Source organism: Pongo pygmaeus, chromosome 1 (assembly GCF_028885625.2).
Source record: "Pongo pygmaeus isolate AG05252 chromosome 1, NHGRI_mPonPyg2-v2.0_pri, whole genome shotgun sequence".
In the NCBI taxonomy this organism is placed as follows: Eukaryota; Metazoa; Chordata; class Mammalia; order Primates; family Hominidae; genus Pongo; species Pongo pygmaeus.
The window spans coordinates 204,087,392-204,111,166 of record NC_072373.2 but is presented as its reverse complement, the minus strand read 5'-3'; the positions used below and the strand labels follow the sequence as shown (position 1 = coordinate 204,111,166).

The following is a 23,775-nucleotide window of genomic DNA, read 5'->3' as shown; positions in this document are numbered from 1 at the left end:
ATGGTATTATACAGGCCTGATGGGGACTGTGACAAACTGAAAAGCAGGGTTTCAACCAGTTAGTGGCCTATGGGAGTTCCAGAATCATCATCATCTTCTTTTTTTTTTATTTTTCTTTTGGAAGAAGTTAGATGCCTGGGGTCTGTATGAGGGTGTTAGGCAATGAATTAAAAAATTCTCGGCCAGGCACGGTGGCTCACGCCTGTAATCCCAGCACTTTGGGAGGCCGAGGCAGGCAGATCACGAGGTCAGGAGATCGAGACCATCCTGGCTAACACGGTGAAACCCCATCTCTACTAAAAAATACAAAAAATTAGCTGGGCCTAGTGGCGGGTGCCTGTAGTCCCAGCTACTCGGGAGGCTGAGGCAGGGGAATGGTGTGAACCCGGGAGGCAGAGCTTGCAGTGAGCCAAGATCGCGCCACTGCACTCCAGCCTTGGTGACAGAGCAAGACTCCGTCTCAAAAAAATAATAATAATAATTCTCTGGGGCCTGTGGGTCTGTCCCTGCAGTGTCTTGTGGACTGCCCCTTGTAGCTTTGGCTCTCTCTTGGATTTACTCCCTTTGAGCTGGTGCCTAGAGTTTCTCCAGGGGTGGGGGACAGCTGTGAGGAGCACCTTCTCATCTATCCTTTGCCAGTTCTCATTGTGTTTGGTGTTTGTTTTTTTGGTTTGTTGGGGGGCGGCGGGGAGTGACAGGGGAAATATTGAGCAGAAGCACTTGATGTGATTAAACCTCCGGCTGAGCAGATCTGTGGGAGTAGAATATCGACCCCTGGAAAATCAATGGCTGCTGCAGTGACCCAGCCGCTGTTTGCAGGGGCTACCACCACAGGAATGCAAGCAGCCCAGCAGTCTTTCTTCTCCCCACCTTTTTACCTCATCAGTGTCCTCACCCTCCACCCAAAGGGTCAGACCTGCCTCAAGAGATTTTGCAGAGGTGGGTTAGAACAGCACGTTCTCGTATTTTCACAATTAGACTGAAATTTCTCCAGTGACACAGAGACCTGCCTCCGGCAGCCTCCTTTCTAGACATTCCTTTTCTGCACTGCTGCAGTTCTAGCAACAGCTCTTACCAAGTTGCCAAGACCCATTCGGGGTTGTACATCTGAGTTTTAAACAGGAGGATCGATTCTCTTGATACCAGCACCCAAGAGCCCCTCCCTTGTGGAGGTCTAGAATTCAGGTACTGGGGTATAGGATGGGGGAATAGAGATTAAGGGAAAGAAAGAGGACTAATAGAGATTGCGTCTAAAGAGGATGCTTTTGAGTAGATAATTCATTGAGCAGCATTTATCAAGCATCTTGTCGTTTGTGTCTGGCATCTTTCTGGTCACTAATAGCCTGATCTTGCTCTGGTCCCACAGGCTAGTGGAGAAAAAGGGCAGACAGAACACAGTGCCATCAGTCCTGTAACACTGCATCTAGAGGAGCCTCAGAGGAACTCCGGGCCCTGCCTATAGGGTGAGAGTAGGGAACTAGTCCTGTGACTTGGGTCAAAGTAGATGGTTTAATAGACTAGCTAGCAGATCTCTGTTTGGAGCATGGAGGCTTCTGATTCCTCACTGCCTCCACAAAACTGTTTTCATCTTGGAAGTTTCCAAGGCTAAAAAACAATTTTAGCCTGTAGTTGTTGTACCTATAATGCCAATTCTACTCTGGTGGTTGGGAAATCAGCCAGCCTGCTGTGTGTGAAAGGAGAGCTCAGTTGCCCTATTGTTGGAGCACCTCTGTGGCTAGAGGGTTGAAGCTTGCTTGGCTTTTAAAGCCTCTAGAAAGGAGCCTTCCCGTCTTGTAGCTTGGAGAGTGGGGCCCCTAAACAAAACCCAAACATCCTGCAGTTTGGAAGGGTGGCTGCAGTGCTGGGTGAGGAGGAAAGTGTGAGGGTTTGAAGTGGCCTAAGAGGAGGCCATCTAGAGGCCAGGAATATCTTGATTTTTTTTTTTCTCTGTGAGCCACACCCTTGTGATTGATAAAAGGATTAGGACATATTCAGTTTGAATACCAGCAGAGACCAGGCTCCTACCTTCATGGGACTTCTGCTTGTTTCCCTACATTCAAAGTCACCCTCCCCACAGCCCTCTGTCCTCTTACACATTAAGTACCCTACAGAAAACCCAGGGGTAAGAAAAAGTACTGTACCCTTCAGTTTAGCATAGAAAAATTAGGTTGAAGTTGAAGGTTATCAGTGAAAGGGCCGATTTGAAATAAACGCTGAAAGTTGGTAACCAAGAGTAATTAGGAAAGAGTGGGGCCGGGCATGGTGGCTCACACCTGTAATCCCAGCACTTTGGGAGGCCGAGGTGGGTGGATCGCCTGAGGTCAGGAGTTCGAGACTAACCTGACCAACATGGTGAAACCCCGTCTCTACTAAAAATACAAAAATTAGCCAGGCGTGGTGGCGAGGGTCTGTAATCCCAGCTACTCGGGAAGCTGAGGCAGGAGAATCACTAGAACCTGGGAGGCGGAGATTGCAGTGAGCTGAGATTGCACCACTGCACTCCAGCCTGGAGGACAGGGCAAAACTCCATCTAAAAAAAAAAAGGACAGAGGGGAACACATAGCATCATAGATTTGTAGAGTTTGATTATCTAGTATAAGTCTTTCCTTCAATAAAGGAGTTAAGTGAGCCTCGTGAGGTTAGCCAGTTGAGTCAAGTAGCTAATCACGCAGCATGTCTGGTGATAAAGGTTGTTGGCCTTACCTCTATTAGAGCATGGAACCCAGCCTTTGATCATGTCAAGCTTCTATTAATACCTTATGGAAAGAGTGTAAAGTAATAGTGGATTTGAACCTCAGGTCTATTTAATAGCTGTCTGTCCTTGGGCAAGTCACTTCTGAACCTGCTTCTTTGTTAAAATGGGGATAATACCTATATCAGAAGATGACTGTGAAAATTAAATGAGAGTCAACCACTCACCTTAGGGTTGAATATGTGATAGTCACATATTCATGTCAATTCTGCTTCCTTTCAAAAGGAAGATATAAAGGAACTTTATTAACTTTTTCCAACATCCTTTGTATTTGGAGATTTGGTCTCCAGAGCTTTCTTTATGGATTCTGATGTGTATATAGGGGGTTTCCTCTGGAGATGGGCCCCTGAAAAGCATTCTGGAGACAAGAAGAGTCTTAACCCTTCTCTCCTGTGTCTTCCCCATCAGGTGGCCAAAAGGTATCAGGAAGAATGAATCATTATCTTCAGAACAATAGCCTATTGTAGAAAAAGAGAAGAGGGAGTTTGGTGGGGGATCTCATCCTATGTGATGGTTTCTAAGATACAAACCAAGTTTTTGGAAACTTGACGGGGGCAAGTAGGAAACAGATTTTTCTAAACCTTTCCTGGAGTAGTTTCTGCTGTTCCAAACCATGGAGGTAGTCCATGTAGGTGATAGGGCTTGGTCCTACACTAAAAGGGTAGTGTCAACCTCTGCATCTTTTCTTCCCCTTCCTTACTACCTGCTTAACTCCTGACCTGGAATTACCACCGAGTGTGAAAGGCAGCCTATTCTGTGTGTTGATTCTTTCTTGGCATTTCAGTTAACATCAGCAAGCCTGCTCTCTAGGCATAGGTGGCAGTTAATCTGTTGGATTGAGACCAATCTCGAATAATGTCACAGCAGTTCTGTAACTCTTGGAGTCCCTACCAGTCTGGGGTGGGTCAAATTTCTCTTTCTTACATTTATAGGAAAGACTAAGGAGAAAAAAAGAGAACTTATGACTGAAACTTTATTGTACAAGTGTTCAGTAGAGGTAGCCTCTTCTCTTCTGCTACCCTCAACAAATTGTTGCTTAAGGAAGGTTTTATGAAAAGCGCAGTCTCCCAAAAACTTACTTGCCTTAAGTAATTAATTTTGTCTCAGTTTTTCTTCCTTAGAGTTTAAGGCTATTGCCTTCTCTCCTACCTTTTCCTTTTCTTCATGGGTTATGTTTCCCAGTCTCTTCTGTGTTCTTCAGGATTTCCTCCCATTCTTCAACATGAGAGCAGCCTAGGGGCGGGGCGGGGATAGGGGACTGACAAATTACTAGTGTAGATTTGGGCATTATGGAATTTTTTATTCAAGTATTGTCATTTAAGTGGGGGTGGCTGAGCTGCAAGGTTCCCAGTGCACACACTTACTACAAGCATTTGCGTAGGATTTACCTGGTTCTCATGATGGGTGGTTTACCTGCCAGTATCAGCACAACTCAGCAAAAGCTTTCCCCAATTAAATGGATACAAGAACTCCATCTGGGTTTCCCCAAGGATTTAGCCAGATTTATGGGAAAACCCTAAATCTGAGCATTGCCATGAGCCTATTCTTTATACTTAACCTGTTGCCATTTAACCTGCTCAGCAAAATGAACTGATGTCATCCTCATGTGGCTCTGTTGGGAGGTAATTTAAACTTCCCTCCTCTAACCCTGATCTGGTATCTTCCTGCTTAAAAATATTCTTCAGTGGGCAGCCAATTCATCTTAGAACTTGCAGTTCTTCCTGTGATAGTACCAGCACCCCCACCGCCCCTACCCCACAAAATAAGGTATGGACTATGTGATTTCAGGCATGGTTTTGTTGTGGTGTGAAAAGAAGGTGTTAGCTGCTGAGTTCTGTTTGTCAGCAGAGCCTGACAAACTCATGCTGGCACTCACTAGGGCTGGGCAACCAATCACAGCTGGAACGGTTATCGTCATGGAGTCCCTATGGGCTTCCTCTATCAGGTCACATCCCAAAATAACATTGGGCAGTATTTCAAGTAAAGAAATGAAGGCTTTCAGGGCTGTAGCCAGCCTGGAGTGTGAGATTCTGTGTGAAATAGTTGGATCTGCTCCAGCGCTTTTGATCTGCATGGTAGATGAGCAATAAAATGCACAAAACACATTGGAAACACGTGAGGAAATTCTCCTGGCCCTGCTGCTTCCTTGGAACTGGTAGGGCACTGAGTGGGCTGATCCTCACCTCCCATCTCTCAGCAGGATTATACTTGGAGGAGAACAAACACGGGAAAAGAAATCTTCCCATTAAAGGGGCATTGCTACAGTTATTTCCGCAGTCCTTCCAGAAGATGCTGTTAGGTGGGCTCTTTTGGGAGAACTGAGAACCTGAGAGTCCTGAGATGCCAAGGGCATCCCTCACCAGGGAGAATAGGGGCTTGGATTGCAGTGGCGCGATCTTGGCTCATTGCAAGCTCTGCCTCCTGAGTTCACGCCATTCTCCTGCCTCAGCCTCCCGAGTAGCTGGGACTACAGGCACACACCACCACCCCTGGCTAATTTTTTGTATTTTTTAGTAGAGATGGGGTTTCACCGTGTTAGTCAGGATGGTCTCAATCTCCTGACCTCGTGATCTGCCTGCCTCGGCCTCCCAAAGTGCTGGGATTACAGGCATGAGCCACCACACCTGGCCCGATTGAACTTTTTATTAATGATAAATGTGTTGTAGAAAACTGAACTGTTAGGAACATTGAGGTCTGACTCAACAATCAGACATCTGGCTTTTTGTGGAACAAAAGACCTGAAAAACTGGCTTTTTGTAGAGTAGAAAGCAGAGGTGTGTCCTGTGAAATAAAAGGACGTGGAGCTGAGAGCAATATCTGTTCATGTAGATAGAGGGGCAGGACATCTTTTGGAGACTTCTGCCCTTACCACTCCCTCCCATTTCCCAATAAAAATATTTACTATGACTAGCCACTGGGACTGGTGGGGTATGTCTTAGAATTTATATTGCTGGTATGTTGTTATATCTCTCATTCCAGAATATTGCTGCTGGTTGTTTGACCCTGACCATATGGTGCTAGGGGGGTTTCATGCATATGCCCCATGGGTGTCACAGACTTAGATTTATCCAGCCCTCTCTGATTGTATATGTGAGAAAACTGAAGCCTGACTTGTTGCCAGTTTGCCTAAGGTCACAACTGATAAGTACCAAAAGCTGGGCCTTGGTTTCCTAACTCAGACGCCTGACCTTTCTCCTCAGTTCATATAGTGTCACAACATAATGGAGAGAGAAAGCCAGCATGGCCTATGGGGTTCAGCAGTCCCGGGTTTAAAATCTGGCTTCCACCACTTGCCAGATGACCTAAGCATGTAACCCAATCTCTTTAGGCATCAGCTTCCTCATCTTCAAATTGGTAATGTGGCTGGGTACAGTGGCTCACTCCTGTGATCCCAGCACTTTGGGAGGCCAAGGTAGGAGGATTGCTTGGGCTCAGGAATTTGAGACCAGCCTGGGCAACATGGTGAAACCCCACCACTACAAAAATACAAAAAAAATTAACCGCGTGTCTGTAGTCACAGCTACTCTGGAGGTTGAGGTGGGAGGATGGCTTGAACCCAGGAGACAGAGGTTGCAGTGAGCCAAGATTGTGCCACTGCACTCCAGCCTGGGTAACAGCCAGACCCTGACTCAAAAAAAAACAAACCAAAATGGTAATGGTAGTAGTATCTATAACCAAGAATTGTAGAAAACTGGGTAACTTTGCTAAGTGTCTGGCATATAGTAGATGCTTAAATGGTAGCTGTAGTTAATCGTAAATGATTTGCCCCTTTCTTTGCTAACATTTTGGCTCTTAAAATTATTTGAAACCAACTATCTGATGCTGACCAGTTGCCATCTAATGAAAATGATAGTTGAGAGGTTGGCCTCAAGCCAACCAAATCAGAGAGATAAGAAGATTAATGCTCTTCCTTCCCCAGTATTTTTCTATACCCAGGCATCCCAGCCAGGTGGGACTACTGTTGACAGTGGTTTATTTAGCCCTTTTTCTCCAAGAAGCTCAGGGCACTTTACCAAAAGTGACAGCTCTCCTGAAGAAGGGGAAGCCACCTCTTTGCCAGCCACGGATGCCTCCAGAGTTCTGAGACCCCAGCCCCAAGAGCTACAAAGGTTTTCTTTAGGCTTCTAGGATCCCTCAGGTGGACCAGGGGCATTCTCCTTTTGGATCTGTGGTGAGCCTAGTTTTTTAACTGAAAGTGTGGCTGAAAGGACCTCCTCAGTTCTTGCCCTGAGCTGATAGGAGTGGTTGGTGGGTTTTGTTTTGTTTTGTTTTTTTCCCTGAGATGGAGTCTCGCTCTGTTGCCCAGGCTGGAGTGCAGTGGCACGATCTCGGCTCACTGCAACCTCCGCCTCCTGGGTTCATGCCATTCTCCTGCGTCAGCCTCCCGAGTAACTGGGACTACAGGCACCTGCCACCACACCTGGCTATTTTTTTGTGTTTTTAGTAGAGACAGGGTTTCACTATGTTAGTCAGGATGGTCTGGATCTCCTGACCTCGTGATCCGCCCGCCTCAGCCTCCCAAAGTGCTGGGATTACAGACGTGAGCCACTGCGCCTGGCCGGGTTTTGGTTTTTTGTTTTGTTTCTTGTTGTTTGTTTTTTTTCTTAGCGCTTTAGTACATGTCCAAAGATACACACCAAGGCCAGGGGCAGTGGCTCATGCCTGTAATCCCAGAATCTTAGGAGGCTGAGGAGGGCAGATTGCTTGAGCCCAGGAGTTCGAGACAAGCCTGGGCAACATGGCAAGGCCCCATCTCTGCAAAAAAATTTGAAAATTAGCCGGGGGGCCGGGGGTGGTGGCTCATGCCTGTAATGCCGGCACTTTGGGAGGCCAAGGTGGTGGATCACCTGAGGTCAGGAGTTCAAGACCAGCCTGGCCAACATGGAGAAACCCCGTCTCTACTAAAAATACAAAAATTAACTGGGTGTGGTGGCGCACGCCTGTAATCCCAGCTACTCAGGAGGCTGAGACAGGAGAATTACTTGAACCCAGGAGGTGGAAGTTGCAGTGAGCCAAGATCATACCACTGCCCTCCAGCCTGGGTGACAGACCCAGACCGAGACCCTGTCTCTTTAAAAAAAAAAAAAAAAAAAAAAAACCACAAAGATACACACCAAATTGAACAGCGGTTTCTCTATTGAGGGCAACAGAAAGACAGCCATGGGGGACTTTGACTTCACCTATAATAGCTGAAATGTTTTTTTTTCCCTTTTTTGAGACGGAGTCTCACTCTGTCGCCCAGGCTGGAGTGCAGTGGCGCAATCTCAGCTCACTGCAAGCTGCGCCTTCCAGGTTCACGCCATTCTCCTGCCTCAGCCTCCCGAGTAGCTGGGACCACGGGTGCCCGTCAACCCCGTCTGGCTAGTTTTTTGTATTTTTAGTAAAGACAGGGTTTCACCGTGTTAGCCAGTATGGTCTCGATTTCCTGACCTTGTGATCCGCCCGCCTCGGCCTCCCAAAGTGCTGGGATTACAGGTGTGAGCCACTGCGCCCGGCCCAATATCTGAAATGTTTTTATCATGAGAATGTTTATGTTTTACTTGTATAACAAGAGACAAAAACGATCAAAACAAAACATTTAATTTTTATAATCCCAGCTACTCAGGAGGCTGAGACAGGAGAATCGCTTGAACCTGGGAGGTGGAGGTTGCAGTGAGCTGAGATCATGCCACTGCACTCCAGCCTAGGCGACAGACGGGGAGACCCTGTCTCTTAAAAAAAAAAAAAAAAATGCCAAGGTGAGCGGATCACGAGGTCAGGAGATCGAGACCATCCTGGCTAACATGGTGAAACCCCGTCTCTACTAAAAATACAAAAAAAATTAGCCGGGCGTGGTGGCGGGCGCCTGTAGTCCCAGCTTCTCGGGAGGCTGAGGCAGAAGAATGGCGTGAACCCAGGAGGTGGAAGTCGCAGTGAGCCGCGATAGTGCCACTGCACTCCAGCCTGGGCAACAGAGCAAGACTCCATCTCAAAAAAGGGGGAAATAAAAACGCACAAAAATACGCACCAAATAATTGAACAGTGGTTTCTCTGTTGAGGGCAACAGAAGGACAGCCGTGGGGAACTTTGGTTTGGGGGACTTTGGCTTCACCTGTAATATCTGAAATGTTTTTATCATGAGAATGTTCATGTTTTACTTGTATAACTAAAGACAAAAATAATCAAAACTTTTTTTTTTTTTTCTTGAGATGGAGTCTCACTCTGTCACCCAGGCTGGAATGCAGTGGTGCTGTCTTGACTCACTGTAACGTCCACCTCCCGGGTTCAAGGAATTCTCCCTGCCTCAGCCTCCTGAGTACCTGGGATTACAGGTGCCCACCACCACGCCTGGGTTTCACCATGTTGGCCAGGCTGGTCTCGAACTCCTGACCTCGTGATCCACCTACCTCGGCCTCCTAAAGTGCTGGGATTACGGACATGAGCTACCGCACCTGGCCAACATATAATTTTTCAAAGCAATTTGAACTGAACCAAGTTCTCGTCTGACGGATGGATCCTTGATTCCTATTCTGTTCTGAAATACACTTCTTTTTCCTGTAAGCAGGAAAGTTCTTATTACCAGAAGCTGGCAGTTTGATAAGGAATGGAGACTGTAGGAAGGAGTGGATGAGGGAACTTTCTGGTCCCTAAAACAGAGCATTGAGCTGTGGAATTTGCTATAGACTGTAGGGCCTAACGAGTGCTTCTTGAGACCCTTTCTACTTACAGTGGCTCTCCTTGTCATCTTGCTGCGTCTTTTAGTTTGTTCTTGGCTCAGAGGCTAGATGTCCGTGGTATAACTTAGCCACCAAAACAGGGATGGGGCTGGGCACAGTGACTCATGCCTATCATATCAGGAGTTTGGGAGGCCAGTGTGGGAGGACGGAGCCCAAGAGTTTGAGACCACCCTGGGCAACATGGCAGAATCCCTTACACACACACACACACACACACACACACACACACACACACACACACACACACACACACACACACACACACACACACACACACACACACACACACACACACACACACACACACACACACACACACACACACACACACACACACACACACACACACACACACACGCCTGCCTGTACACACACATACAGAGCCAGATGTGGTAGTGCGTGTCTGTAGTCCCAGCTACTCAGGAGGCTGAGGTAAGAGGATCACTTGAGCTGGGCAGGTTGAGGCTGTAGGGAGCTGGCATCATGCCAGTGTACTGCAGCCTGGGGTAACAGAGTGAGACCCTGTCTCAAAAAAGAAAAAAAAAAGAAAAGGAAGAACCAAGGATGTAATCCCTCTTATCTTGGGATTAACATGGGGCTCTTCATAGCTCCAAGTACTTCAGTCCTTCGAGAAAGGAAGATGTCCTTTGCTGTTACCTCGTGGTTGGCCTCTTGAAATCATTCTATGCTGGAACGAATTCTCATTGCATTTTTAAAGTATGCTATGGCATACCTGGCCTACTTCTTACCAACAAGAAAGCTAGCATTTTCTTTTTTTTTTTTTTTTTTTTTTTTTTTAATTTCTGAAGTATTTATTGATCATTCTTGGGTGTTTCTCGGAGAGGGGGATATGGCAGGGTCATAGGATAATAGTGGAGAGAAGGTCAGGAGATAAACACATGAACAAAGGTCTCTGGTTTTCCTAGGCAGAGGACCCTGCGGCCTTCTGCAGTGTTTGTGCCCCTGAGTACTTGAGATTAGGGAGTGGTGATGACTCTTAAAGAGCATGCTGCCTTCAAGCATCTGTTTAACAAAGCACATCTTGCACCACCCTTAATCCATTTAACCCTGAGTTGACACAGCACATGTTTCAGAGAGCAGGGGGCTGGGGGAAAGGCCATAGATCAACAGCATCCCAAGGCAGAAGAATTTCTCCTAGTCAGAACAAAATGGAGTCTCCTATGCCCACCCCTTTCTACACAGACACAGCAACAATCTGATCTCTCCTTCCTTTCCCCACACTTCCTCCCCTTCTCTTCAACAAAACCGCCATCGTCCTCATGGCCGGCTCCCGATGGTCGCTGTCTCTTCGGAGCTGTTGGGTACACCTCCCAGACAGGGCAGCCGGGCAGAGGCGCTCCTCACCTCCCAGACAGGGCGGCTGGGCAGAGGCGCCCCTCGCTTCCCAGACGGGGCCGCCCGGGCAGAGGCGCTCCTCTCCTCCCAGACGGGGCGGCCGGGCAGAGGCGCTCCTCACTTCCCCGACGGGGCCGCCCGGGCAGAGGCGCTCCTCGCTTCCCAGACGGGGCCGCCCGGGCAGAGGCGCTCCTCAGTTCCTCCCAGACTGGGTGGCAGCCGGGCAGAGGCGCTCCTCACCTCCCAGACGGGGCGGCCGGGCAGAGGCGCTCCTCCCTTCCCCGACGGGGCGGCCGAGCAGAGGCGCTCCTCACTTCCCAGAGGGGGCGGCCGAGCAGAGGCGCTCCTCACTTCCCAGAGGGGGCGGCCGGGCAGAGGCGCTCCTCACTTCCCAGACGGGGCGGCCGGGCAGAGACGCTCCTCACTTCCTCCCAGATGGGGTGGCGGCCAGGCAGAGGCGCTCCTCACCTCCCAGACAGGGCGGCCGGGCAGAGGCGCTCCTCACCTCCTAGACGGGGCGACCAGGCAGAGGCGCTCCTCACTTCCCAGACGGTGTGGCGGCTGGGCAGAGGTGCTCCTCCCTTCCCAGATGGGGCAGCCAGGCAGAGGCGCTCCTCACTTCCCAGACGGTGTGGCGGCCGGGCAGAGGTGCTCCTCCCTTCCCAGATGGGGCAGCCAGGCAGAGGCGCTCCTCACTTCCTCCCAGACGGGGTGGCGGCCAGGCAGAGGCGCTCCTCACTTCCCAGAGGGGGCGGCCGGGCAGAGGTGCTCCTCACTTCCTCCCAGACGGGGTGGCAGCCGGGCAGAGGCACTCCTCACCTCCCAGACGGGGCGGCCGGGCAGAGGTGCTCCTCATCTCCCAGACGGGGCGGCCGGGCAGAGGTGCTCCTCATCTCCCAGACGGGGCAGCCGGGCAGAGGTGCTCCTCACTTCCTCCCAGACGGGGTGACGGCCGGGCAGAGGCACTCCTCACCTCCCAGACGGGGCGGCCGGGCAGAGGCGCTCCTCACCTCCCAGACGGAGTGGTCAGGCAGAGGCGCTCCTCACTTCCCATATGGGGTGGCGGCCGGGCAGAGGCGCTCCTCACTTCCCAGATGGGGCAGCCGGGCAGAGGCGCTCCTCACTTCCTCCCAGACGGGGTGGCAGCCGGGCAGAGGCGCTCCTCACCTCCCAGACGGGGTGGCCGGGCAGAGGCGCTCCTCCCTTCCCAGACGGAGTGGCCAGGCAGAGGTGCTCCTCACCTCCCAGACGGGGCGGCCGGGCAGAGGCGCTCCTCACTTCCCAGAGTGGGCGGCCGGGCAGAGGCGCTCCTCACTTCCCAGAGTGGGCGGCCGGGCAGAGGCGCTCCTCACTTCCCATAGGGGGTGGCAGCCGGGCGGAGGCGCTCCTCACTTCCCAGATGGGGCAGCTGGGCAGAGGTGCTCCTCACTTCCTCCCAGACGGGGTGGCGGCCAGGCAGAGGCGCTCCTCACTTCCTCCCAGACGGGGCGGCCGGGCAGAGGGGCTCCTCACATCCCAGACGATGGGCGGCCAGGCAGAGACGCTCCTCACTTCCTAGACGGGGTGGCGGTGGGGCAGAGGCTGTAATCTTAGCACTTTAAGAGGCCAAGGCAGGAGGCTGGTAGGTGGAGGTTGCAGAGAGCCGAGATCACACCACTGCACTCCAGCCTGAGCACCATTGAGCATTGAGTTAGCGAGACTCCGTCTGCAATCCCAGCACCTCGGGAGGCCGCGGCAGGCAGATCACTCGAGGCCAGGAGCTGGAGACCAGCCCGGTCAACACGGCGAAACCCCGTCTCCACCAAAAATACAAAAACCATTCAGGCGTGGCGGTGCGCGCCTGCAATCCCAGGCACTCGGCAGGCCAAGGCAGGAGAGTCACAGGAGCCCGAGGCAGGGAGGTTGCAGCAAGCCGAGATCCCGGCAGTACAGTCCAGCTTCGGCAACAGAGGGAGACCGAAAAAAGAAGGAGAGGGAGACCGAAAAAAGAGGGGAGAGGGGAGAGGGGAGAGGGGAGAGGGGAGAGGGAGAGGGAAAGCTAGCATTTTCTGACTTCTCAGCTAACATGGAAAGCTAGACACAGGCACAAATACACACCTACCTACCTGCCTTCAGAGCAAACTTTGTCTCCGAGAGCTCAGCAGAAATGCTCCCAGCCTAGTGAGGTACCCAAGTGGTTTGTGGAAGGTCCACCCAGCTTGGATACTTGAAGGAGAGCCTAAAAGCTGCCCTCTGACCTCCAGTGTTACTGTCAGATCTTAGGGTCAAAGTCACTTTCAGCCGATCTTTCCAGGGTGAGCTTGTTTGTGTGAGCAGGAATAGACTCAAATCAAACCAACTTGGATCTCTTCCTCCTTGAGATGTGTGGTGTTTTCGGTTTTGTTTTTGTTTGTTTGTTTGTTTGTTTGTTTTTGAGATGGTGTTTCGCTTCATTACCTATGCTGGAGTGCAGTGGTACAATCTCGGCTCACTACAGCCTCCTCCTCCTGGGCTTAAGTTATTCTCCCACCTCAGCCTCCCAAGTAGCTGGGACTACAGCTGCACACCACCACACCTGGCTTATTTTGGGGGTATTTTTAGTAGAGACAGGGTTTCGCCATGTTGCCCACGCTGGTCTCGAACTCCTGGGCTCAAGTGATCTGCCCACCTCAGCCTCCCAAAAGGCTGGGACTACAGGCATGAGCCACTGCGCGTGGCCCGGTGTATTTCTTTAAGAGAACTCTTTTCTTTACCATGTAAGTATCAGGGTTTTCATCCTTCAATTACAGTTAGTTCCCAGCCTGAAGTAATGTTGCTAGAGAATGAATATGGGGCAGGGGATGGAGTTAGAGTGCATTTGCTGGGGTGAATATTTTTCATATTGAGCTCCTGTTTGCTAATACTGGAGTTTGTTGACCTACAGTGAACTCTTTATTGATTAACTCAAGACAAGCAAAGCCTACAAATAAATACCAAGTTCTCACTGTAAAACATAAAAGCTGGGGAAAAAAAACAGAATTTGTTCAATTGGCAAACATTTGTTGATTACTGTTATAGACCAGGTGTTAGGAGTGTAGTCCCAGACCTTCTTGGCAGTTAAGAAATTGTCTTTCTCATCCAGTGTCTCTCTTTCTTACCTCCTACCCCTTATGTTGCAAAGTATAGTGACTTGGAGTGAGTCCTTGGCAAATGGAGGCTATGATAATCTATAATAATAATCATCATTGTAATATGTAATAGAAGGAGAGGGGATCTATAAATGTTTCCCAAACTTGTTAACATTCTCTTGTAGCTCCTGGTGCCATCCTGGCAGCATTTTGTAAAGTTTTGCTATTAGAACTAAAGCCTCACTGAAATAGTTGCTTTCTTATGACTGTAGAAGTTATGACTGGGAAAGAAGACGAAAGTGCTAGATCTGCTTCTGAGGGGATAGAACAGGAGTCAGCAAAACTCAGTCACACCATTGTTCGTATATTGTCTGACTACTATTGCACTATAGTGTCAGAGTTGAGTAGTTTTGAAGGAGGCTTTATGGCCCACAAAGGTCTAATATATATTCCACCTGGTCCTTAACAGAGTTTGCCATATGTAAGTTATAGTATGATGACTAGGGCCGGGCGCAATGGCTCATGCCTATAGTCCCAGCACTTTGGGAGGCCAAGGAGGGTGGATCACCTGAGGTCGGGAGTTTGAGACCAGCCTGACCAACATGGAGAAAACCCGTCTCTACTAAAAATACAAAAATTTAGCCGGGCGTGGTGGCGCTTGCCTGTAATCCCAGCCACTCGGGAGGCTGAGGCAGGAGAATTGCTTGAACCTGGGAGGCAGAGGTTGCGATGAGCCGAGACATGCCGTTGCACTCCAGCCTGGGCAACAAGAGTGAAACTCTGTCTCAAAAAAAAAAAAAAAAAGTTTTTTTAATAAAAATAGTATCATGACTAAAGAACGTGTGTGATGTATTTGCTCTTGGTTATTTAAGGAAAATGCTAAGCAAGTAGTAGGATTATTGAAAGTAGAATCTTTCTGCCTAATATTACTAATCCATGTTCTTATATATATGTTCTAGGATCTATCTGGTTCAATAGATGACCTCCCCATGGGGACAGAAGGAGCTCTGAGTCCTGGAGTGAGCACATCAGGGATTTCCAGCAGCCAAGGAGAGCAGAGTAATCCAGCTCAGTCTCCTTTCTCTCCTCATACCTCCCCTCACCTGCCTGGCATCCGAGGCCCTTCCCCGTCCCCTGTTGGCTCTCCCGCCAGTGTTGCTCAGTCTCGCTCAGGACCACTCTCGCCTGCTGCAGTGCCAGGTACCCTCAAAGTGCTGGGCTTTAGGGAGAGGGAAAGGTGACTGCCCCCAGTAATATTAAGGAGCCCTAGTCTTCCACTGGCAGAGAAAGCATCTCTGGCTCATGCCTGCATAGTTTCCCCTTAGCATTTGGAGAAGGAGATTGGAACCTGTTGGCTGGATCTCTTTGTGTGTGATACTGGGAGGTACTTGGCCTCTTCATGAGCCATTTCTAGCTCTGAATTGACTTCCTAGTTAGAATTCCCAGGCTTAGCCATGATATGCTTATGTTGTTCTTTGTCTGGAGCAGGCAACCAGATGCCACCTCGGCCACCCAGTGGCCAGTCGGACAGCATCATGCATCCTTCCATGAACCAATCAAGCATTGCCCAAGATCGAGGTGAGAGCCTGGGTGTTGGGGAGGGGCAGGGAGCTAGGGCAGACATTTGAGTGCCCTATGTAGTAGCTTTTGGAGAGCTGTTTGACCATGAAGCTTAGACCAATCCCTGTAGCAAATTGTTTTTATATTCTTTAAAAGTTGACATAATAATTGTACTTATTTATGGGGTACATAATGATGTTTCAATAGATATAACATATAGTGATCAGATCAGGGTAATTAGCAGATATATAATCTCAAACACTTATTACTTCTTTGTGCTGAGACCCAGCAGCAAATTGTGAAGTTAGAGTGGGCTTGGCCATGTTAGTGTCTCCATTTCTCAGTACTTGTCTGTGTTTTGATGGTTGCCCCCTTACATTTTGCCTCATTTGGTCGGCAGTTGCTGAAGACTCAACATTCGATCTTCACTCATTAAGTCATTCATTTTGGTTTTTGTCATTGTTCTTTGTCTTTTCAAACCTCCATTTAGTAGAAACAGTTGGCATGCCCTGGTTAATTGTTTATGTCACTCTGAAGGTGCCTAAAATGACACACCACTATATAGAAAATCAGATAGAGACTCCATGCAAGTGGCTGCTAAAGAAAATGTAGATGGTAAAGTCCCAGGATAAGGATGGAGAGCATTTGTTCGCATTGTATAAAGCTAATAACTATATGGATACTACCCACAAATAGGTTATATGCAGAGGAACCCCCAGATGCCCCAGTACAGTTCCCCCCAGCCCGGCTCAGCCTTATCTCCGCGTCAGCCTTCCGGAGGACAGATACACACAGGCATGGGCTCCTACCAGCAGAACTCCATGGGGAGCTATGGTCCCCAGGGGGGTCAGTATGGCCCACAAGGTCAGTATACTACCCAGTTAGGAGTAGATAGGTGTGAGAGGAGAAAACAGTTCCTTGTCTGATATGTTGCCATCTAGCTTGTAACCTTGTGAGAGAAGGGCTGTCCTTTGCCTTTAATCCACCCAGCCCAGGCCCTGAAGTAGGGCAAGGCAAGATTCCATTTGTCTCCACTTATTTTGTCACCATGAGAAAGTCTTTCAATTTCACTGAGCCTCTGTTTCATTTATAAAAATGGAGATTAGGTGTTTACTCCACCATTGAGCACAGACAATTTATACATGGTAGCTATTGGTTATTATTATTTTTTTATTATTTTTAGTGAATAAGTCATAATGGAATAGATCTTTGCTCAAAATGGCAGCCCTAGGCCGATCAAAAGTTGAGAATCTTACACAGAGCATGGAAATAGAAAGGAAGTTATCTTCTTCTGGAAGTTGAAATGCCTGTGTGGCAGCAAAGCCAGCCTTGCTCTGTGCTGCCTTTAAGATGGAGGGGATAACTGACCTGCCTTTACATGCTTCTGGCATCCCCCACTTTTTTCTCATGGCGATAAAGACTACTATGAAGTTGATCTCTTTCCTAACCAAAATATTGAATGACATTGTTTGGTGTTCTAGAGTTGAGAGATATTAGTGAGTTGCTAGTGAGTGACTAACCAAGTCTTCTCTTCCTCCACTCCCAGGTGGCTACCCCAGGCAGCCAAACTATAATGCCTTGCCCAATGCCAACTACCCCAGTGCAGGCATGGCTGGAGGCATAAACCCCATGGGTGCCGGAGGTCAAATGCATGGACAGCCTGGCATCCCACCTTATGGCACACTCCCTCCAGGGAGGATGAGTCACACCTCCATGGGCAACCGGCCTTATGGCCCTAACATGGCCAATATGCCACCTCAGGTTGGGTCAGGGATGTGTCCCCCACCAGGGGGCATGAACCGGAAAACCCAAGAAACTGCTGTCGCCATGCATGTTGCTGCCAACTCTATCCAAAACAGGTAAGGCCTGGGAAGCAGAGAGGGTGTCAGTGCAAGAAAATGTATTATAGACCCACTCAGATTATTGAGATGCTTTTGGACCTAAACCAGGGGGGAAAAATGGGTGTGTGTGTATGAAGTGTTAATTCTTACATACCTTAGGTGGGTCTGAAATTTCACGTGACTAAACATCATATGTAAAGAGCTTTATAAAAGACAGGTTTTTGGCCAGGCGTGGCGGCTCACGCCCGTAATCCTAGCACTTTAGGAGGCCAAGGCGGGCAGATCATGAGGTCAGAAATCGAGACCAGCCTGACCAACATGGTGAAACCCCGTCTGTACTAAAAATACAAAAATTAGCTGGGCATGGTGGCGCACGCCTGTAATCCCGGCTGTCGGGAGGCTGAGGCAGGAGAATCGCTTGAACCCAGGAGGAGGAGGTTGCAGTGAGCCAAGATTGCACCACTGCACTCCAGCGTGGGCGACAGAGCAAGACTGTCGGAAAAAAAAAAGGGTTTTGTGGGGTGTTTTGTTTTGTTTTGGGGTCTTTTGAGACAGGGCCTTGCTCTGTTCCGCAGGCTGAATTGCAGTGGCATGACCACAGTTCACTGCAGCCTCGACCTCCCAGACTCAAGTGATCCTCCCACCTCAGCCTTCTGAGTAGTTGGGACTACAGGCACACACCACCACACCCGGCTAATTTTTTTTTATTTTTTATTTTTATTTATTTATTTATTTATTTATTCAGAGACAGTCTCACTCTGTTGCCCAAGCTGGAGTGTAATGGCGCACTTTCAGCTCACTGCAACCTCTGCTTTCCAGGTTCAAGCAATTCTCCTGCCTCAGCCTCCCAAGTAGCTGGTATTACAGGTACCCGCCACCATGCCCTGCTAATTTTTATATTTTTAGACTGGGTTTCACCATGTTAGCCAGGCTGGTCTCAAACTCCTGACCTCAAGTGAGCTGCCTGCCTTGGCCTCCGAAAGTGCTGGGATTACGGGCATGATCCACCATGCCCAGCCTTTTTTTTTTAATAGAGATGGGGTCTCACTATGTTGCCAGGGCTAAAGACTGCTTATTTTGATGTGCAAAATAAGTGTTCAGAGTAGGTGGTTTAACTTCTATCAGTCAACTTTTTGGTTTCCAAAAGGATTCTTTATGATACATATGTCTTGGATCTTTGGTGTTAGAAATAGCAAATGGTAAGCTTGTGGTTTGCCATTTCTCCTACTGTTTTATGTGGTCCTGTGTGTTGACTCTGGTGCTAGAGTGCAGAAGGCTCGTGTGATTAGGTTTAACGACTTCTTTAGCCACTAAGTCTTACTGAGTTGTTGATGAACCAAGGTAGAATAGGGTGATTGACTATAAAGAGGTGGATTTGGTAGAACTTCAGAATGGTGGAAGTGCAAAGTTTGCATTAGGCCCCTCAAGAAATGATGCAAAGCCACCTCTGGGTGCTATGCTGAGGGTTCCAGTCTGGTTGGGATTTAGCATGACAAAAAGTGGTACAGTTCAGCATTTCATCTATGCCTTTTGCCACAGACAGGGCCCTTAAATGGAAATACAACTTGACTTTGGAGGTGGCTTTGAGGAAGGCAATACTTAAAGGACACAGCAGGGCTCTGCTTCAAAGAATTGTACCCTTTGAAATTGAGCTATTGTGGCCGGGTGCGGTGGCTCACTCTTGTAATCCTAGCACTTTGGGAGGCTGAGGCAGGTGGATCACCTGAGATCAGAAGTTCAAGACCAGCCTGCCCAGCATGGCGAAACCCCATCTCTACTAAAAATACAAAAAAATAGCCAGGCATGGTGGCGGGTGCCTGTAATCCCAGCTACTCACGAGGCTGAGGCAGAATTGCTTGAACCTGGGAGGAGGAGGTTGCAGTGAGCCGAGATCGTGCCATTGCACTCCAGCCTGGGAGATAAGAGTGAAACTCCATCTCAAAAAAAAAAAAAAAAAAATGGCCGGGCACGGTGGCTCACCCCTGTAATCCCAGCATTTTGGGAGGCTGAGGCAGGCAGATAACGAGGTCAGGACATCGAGACCATCCTGGCTAATACGGTGAAACCCTGTCTCTACTAAAAGTACAAAAAATTAGCCGGGCGTGGTGGCGGGTGCCTTTAGTCCCAGCTACTCGGAAGGCTGAGGCAGGAGAATGGCATGAACCTGGGAGGCGGAGCTTGCAGTGAGCTGAGATCGCGCCACTGCTCTCCAGCCTGGGCAACAGAGTGAGACTCCATCTCAAAAAAAAAAAAAAAAAAAAAATTGAACTATTGTTTGCTATCTAGAGCTTGAACTCTCTTAGTATCTTTCACGGGAGGTAGAAGATAAGAAAATCTGGGTGTTGGCCGGGCTCGGTGGCTCATGCCTGTAATCCCAGCACTTTGGGAAGCCGAGGCAGGTGGATCACCTGAGGTCAGGAGTTCAAGACCAGCCTGACCAACATGGAGAAAGCCCATCTCTACTAAAAATACAACATTAGCCGGGTGTGGTAGTACATGCCTGTAATCCCAGCTACTCGGGAGGCTGAGAAAGGAGAATTGCTTGAACCTGGGAGGCGGAGGTTTCAGTGAGCCGAGATTTTGCCATCGCACCCCAGCCTGGGCAACAAGAGTGAAACTCTGTCTCAAAAAAAAAAAAAAAAGAAAGAAAATCTGGGTGTTAGCTAGACATGGTGGTGCATGCCTCATAGTCTTAGGCACTCAGGAGGCTGAGGAAGGCAGATTGTTTGAGCTCAGGAGATCATAGCAGTAAGCTATGATCACACCACTGCACTCCAGCCAGGGTGCCAGAGCAATACCCTGTCTCAAGAAAATAAATTAAAGAAAAATAATATCTGGATGTTGCATAGTTCTAGTTTTGGGGACCCATAAATGTTTTCCTTTTAATCTTTACTAGATGATCACACAGCTTTATTTGGCTCAAGTTCAAGTCTAAAAGCTCAGAGTCTAACCTTTGTCTCTCACTTTCCATCTTCTTCCTTAGGCCACCAGGCTACCCCAATATGAATCAAGGGGGCATGATGGGAACTGGACCTCCTTATGGACAAGGGATTAATAGTATGGCTGGCATGATCAACCCTCAGGGACCCCCATATTCCATGGGTGGAACCATGGCCAACAATTCTGCAGGTAAGTGCTAGTCATTCTCACTAGGGATTTCTTCAAGAGTCACATCACAGCTAAACTTACTGGACTTGGGAATTTTTTTCTCTTTTACAGGGATGGCAGCCAGCCCAGAGATGATGGGCCTTGGGGATGTCAAGTTAACTCCAGCCACCAAAATGAACAACAAGGCAGATGGGACACCCAAGACAGAATCCAAATCCAAGGTAGCGGTTTTTGTCTTGACTCCTTTCAACTTTGTGTCCTATCTTTTTCAGTGATAGGAAGGAAAAACAAAAGAGAGTGACAAGATCCCAGCCTTTTATGACACTGGACTAGATAGTCTCTGAAAAAGCTGCTGTTGCCTCCTCTTATCATGAAGGGTCCCAGAATAATAGCTCAGTGAGTTGGGTCTCTGTTGGTCTAAAGGATCCTGGTAAATAACATAATATTCTCACAGCTGTTTGTTATGGGGGAAATGCCAGACCCTGCAGCATCAAACTCTCTGTACTGTTTGGCTGGTGCCCTCTGTGAAACCGTGCCTCCTGTACTCAAGCATTGATAGATGGGGTGTGCCATGGGCAACTAGTTGCTCTTCTCTTCCTAAACCTTACTCATAGCAGCAGGAATGGTACCCTGTGTTCTGTAAAGAAGGAGATAAGGCAGATGAGGCTTGAGTCCTTGGCGTCCCTTAGGGTGGTCCTGAGTGTGCTGTTAGGCTGTGCGGTAGTAAAGGGTCCTACTCAGCATTTGGGTCATTTGAAATATTTCTGTCCTTGGCCATACCTCACTTTCCCTGTCTATATACATAGGGAAAATAAAAATCATAGCTGTTACTTCCTGTAAGTCTTCACCTCTGGCTCCCAGCCCTTTTGACCACCTTCCTGTCTTGTACAGGATGATATCCAAAGCCCTTCAACCAGGTGGGAAACCCTTCCTTTGTTTAGAAGAGGCAAAGAGTTTCTTTTCATTTTAGTCCATCCCATTGCCTCAAGATCATGTTGTGAGTTTTTCAATTTCTCTAAAACATAGTACCTAAGTATGTTCAGGCTCCTGGGTAGTAGTGTGGGAGCAGTAGTGGCTTTGATGTCAGGTGGACAAGGATTTGATATTCAGCCTGCCACTTAAAAGCTGTGAGATCTTAGGCTTTGCCTCCTGGTGCCTGCTTCCTTATCTTTAAAAATGGGGATAATTTTATAATACCTAATATATAAAGGCATCTAGCACAGCACCCAATACATAACATATATTCAGTGTTAGCTTCCTTCCTTTATAGAAAAAAAAATTTGGTTCTCTTTTGGCCCTTCAACCTTATGAAGGTAGGGCAGGTGTTAGTGACCACCCCAGAGTAAGAAGCTTTAACACTGCTCCAGTCAAGAGACTTCTGAGACCCTTAGCATAGGCTTTGAATCTGACCCATTCCTATGAATTTTGACCTGAACCTTCCAGAAATCCAGTTCTTCTACTACAACCAATGAGAAGATCACCAAGTTGTATGAGCTGGGTGGTGAGCCTGAGAGGAAGATGTGGGTGGACCGTTATCTGGCCTTCACTGAGGAGAAGGCCATGGGCATGACAAATCTGCCTGCTGTGGGTAGGAAACCTCTGGACCTCTATCGCCTCTATGTGTCTGTGAAGGAGATTGGTGGATTGACTCAGGTGAGTGGGCGCCTGACACTTGACTGCCCCTGTGGTTTCCACTAACCCCTTTCTAGGTACTCACTGGCTTCACGTGGTACCATGCATCCCACAGGGACATCATCCTCTCCTGCTTTCTGAGTCGAATATTGATAGACCGGGGAGCACAGGTTTCCCAGAAGATAAGGCAGGAAGCAGAGACCTCCCTGGTAGTATGAGGTATTAGCAGTAAGTTTACCATGTATCTAGGGTCCCACTGAGGTGTAAAGCTAGAGAAAGTCTGTGGGCATTCTGATTCCATGGGAGGCAATTTGGCATAGTAGCAAAGACAGGATTTGGAGAGATGGTCCTGGTTTTGAATCCCTTCTTGGCCACTTATAACATATATGACCTTAAGGTGTGTAACCACTCTGAACCTTAATTTCCTTATTTGTAAAATACAAACAGTATGTAACAGTATATAATCCACTAGACTGTCAAAAGTTAGAAATAACTTTGGCTATCAGCAAGGTTTCTGCCACATAAATCGGCCTGCAAGATGGTACAGAGGCAGCCAGAGTAGAAGTAGATCTTCCCATTCCTGGAAGCTTCCCAATAGAGATAGGATTTCAGGAACTGCTTAGTAGAAATAGTTTATAATAAAGGAAGAAGTAGTAGGAAATTATGTGTTTAGTTATTCTGTATGGGAAACTTAAATGAAAACCTGAATTGGACACCACCCAGAGCTTGCGCCTACTCTGATACCTTACAATTTTGTAGACTCAGCCCAGGAGGCAAACAGGTGAGGCAGCACAGACAGACAGCAGACTGTGCCTTGCAGACTTCCCTCCTGTGTGTGTTCTGTAGTCACCAGACCAGAAGTCTGCTGTTGGATCAGTTTGTGGCTGAGCTCGGGGAGGCGTGGCAGGGAGGGACTTATTCCAAACCTTCTAAATCAGAAGAGGAAAACAGCTGTCACCAGCAGAAAAGAAAGTGGTTGGAATGAAGCCAGCCAACAGTCAGTTATGAATTCCTTCTCCCTTCAGGCTTTATTCCCCTCCCCCACAAAGGAAAACAAAACAAAACAAGACACGTGCATACTGCCACATAACTGGCATGAGAAGCAAAGCCACGGAAGGCTTTTGAGGTGACTCCATGCATATTCCTGCCATTCTCCCTGATACTCAGATCTCATAGTCCAGCCTTCCCTGCCTATAGGGAAAGGGAGCATTGGGTTAGGTTTCGCTCACTTCTGATTGGGTGGGCTTCAGGGTTCACCGAACCTAGGATGAGGTACAGAGAGAATTCTAATGCCTGAGCCTGCCTTCCAGATTGCAAAAGGATGCAAACCTTTAAAATGCCATGATTGTAATTGAACTTTCATAAAGACAGTGATAATTCAGGGGCAAAAAAGAGTGCTATTTATAAGTTAGTTTGTGAAGGCTCCAAGAAAGCAAAGCTGAATCTTGAGCTTATCTAAAGGATTAGTAGGGTTTAGGTGGAAGAGTGGCCAATCCAGTAGACTGGCCTAGATGCCACGGAGATGGGAGAGAGTCTGGATATTTCCCACCAAGGCCATCTCCAACCATGAAGACTTAGCTCAGGTGTTACCCACTCTAAGAAGTATTCCGAGTCACCTCTGCCCCTCTAGGTTGTCTCCCCTCTGTGCCTCTTTAAACTCTTCTTTCTAGTATCATGGGTACCATATCAGCAGACATTACAACCTATTGAACTTCCTTTGTGTA

At 48.4% G+C, this 23,775-nt stretch overlaps 1 protein-coding gene across 4 annotated transcripts in view; it reads left to right on the top strand.

The window, feature by feature from the left end:
• Positions 1-23,775, top strand: part of ARID1A (AT-rich interaction domain 1A) — an 89,153-nt gene that overhangs the window by 52,975 nt on the left and 12,403 nt on the right. For 2 of the 4 annotated variants that reach the window (XM_054498934.2, XM_054498938.2), the window contains exons 5-11: positions 14,870-15,110; positions 15,399-15,488; positions 16,167-16,334; positions 17,017-17,329; positions 20,295-20,440; positions 20,531-20,640; positions 21,863-22,072. In XM_054498934.2, coding sequence (XP_054354909.1) covers positions 14,870-15,110; positions 15,399-15,488; positions 16,167-16,334; positions 17,017-17,329; positions 20,295-20,440; positions 20,531-20,640; positions 21,863-22,072 — 1,278 coding nt within the window. The remainder of the gene's footprint in view (positions 1-14,869; positions 15,111-15,398; positions 15,489-16,166; positions 16,335-17,016; positions 17,330-20,294; positions 20,441-20,530; positions 20,641-21,862; positions 22,073-23,775) is intronic. The other 2 variants (XM_063667319.1, XM_063667315.1) reach the window with 1 other exon arrangement.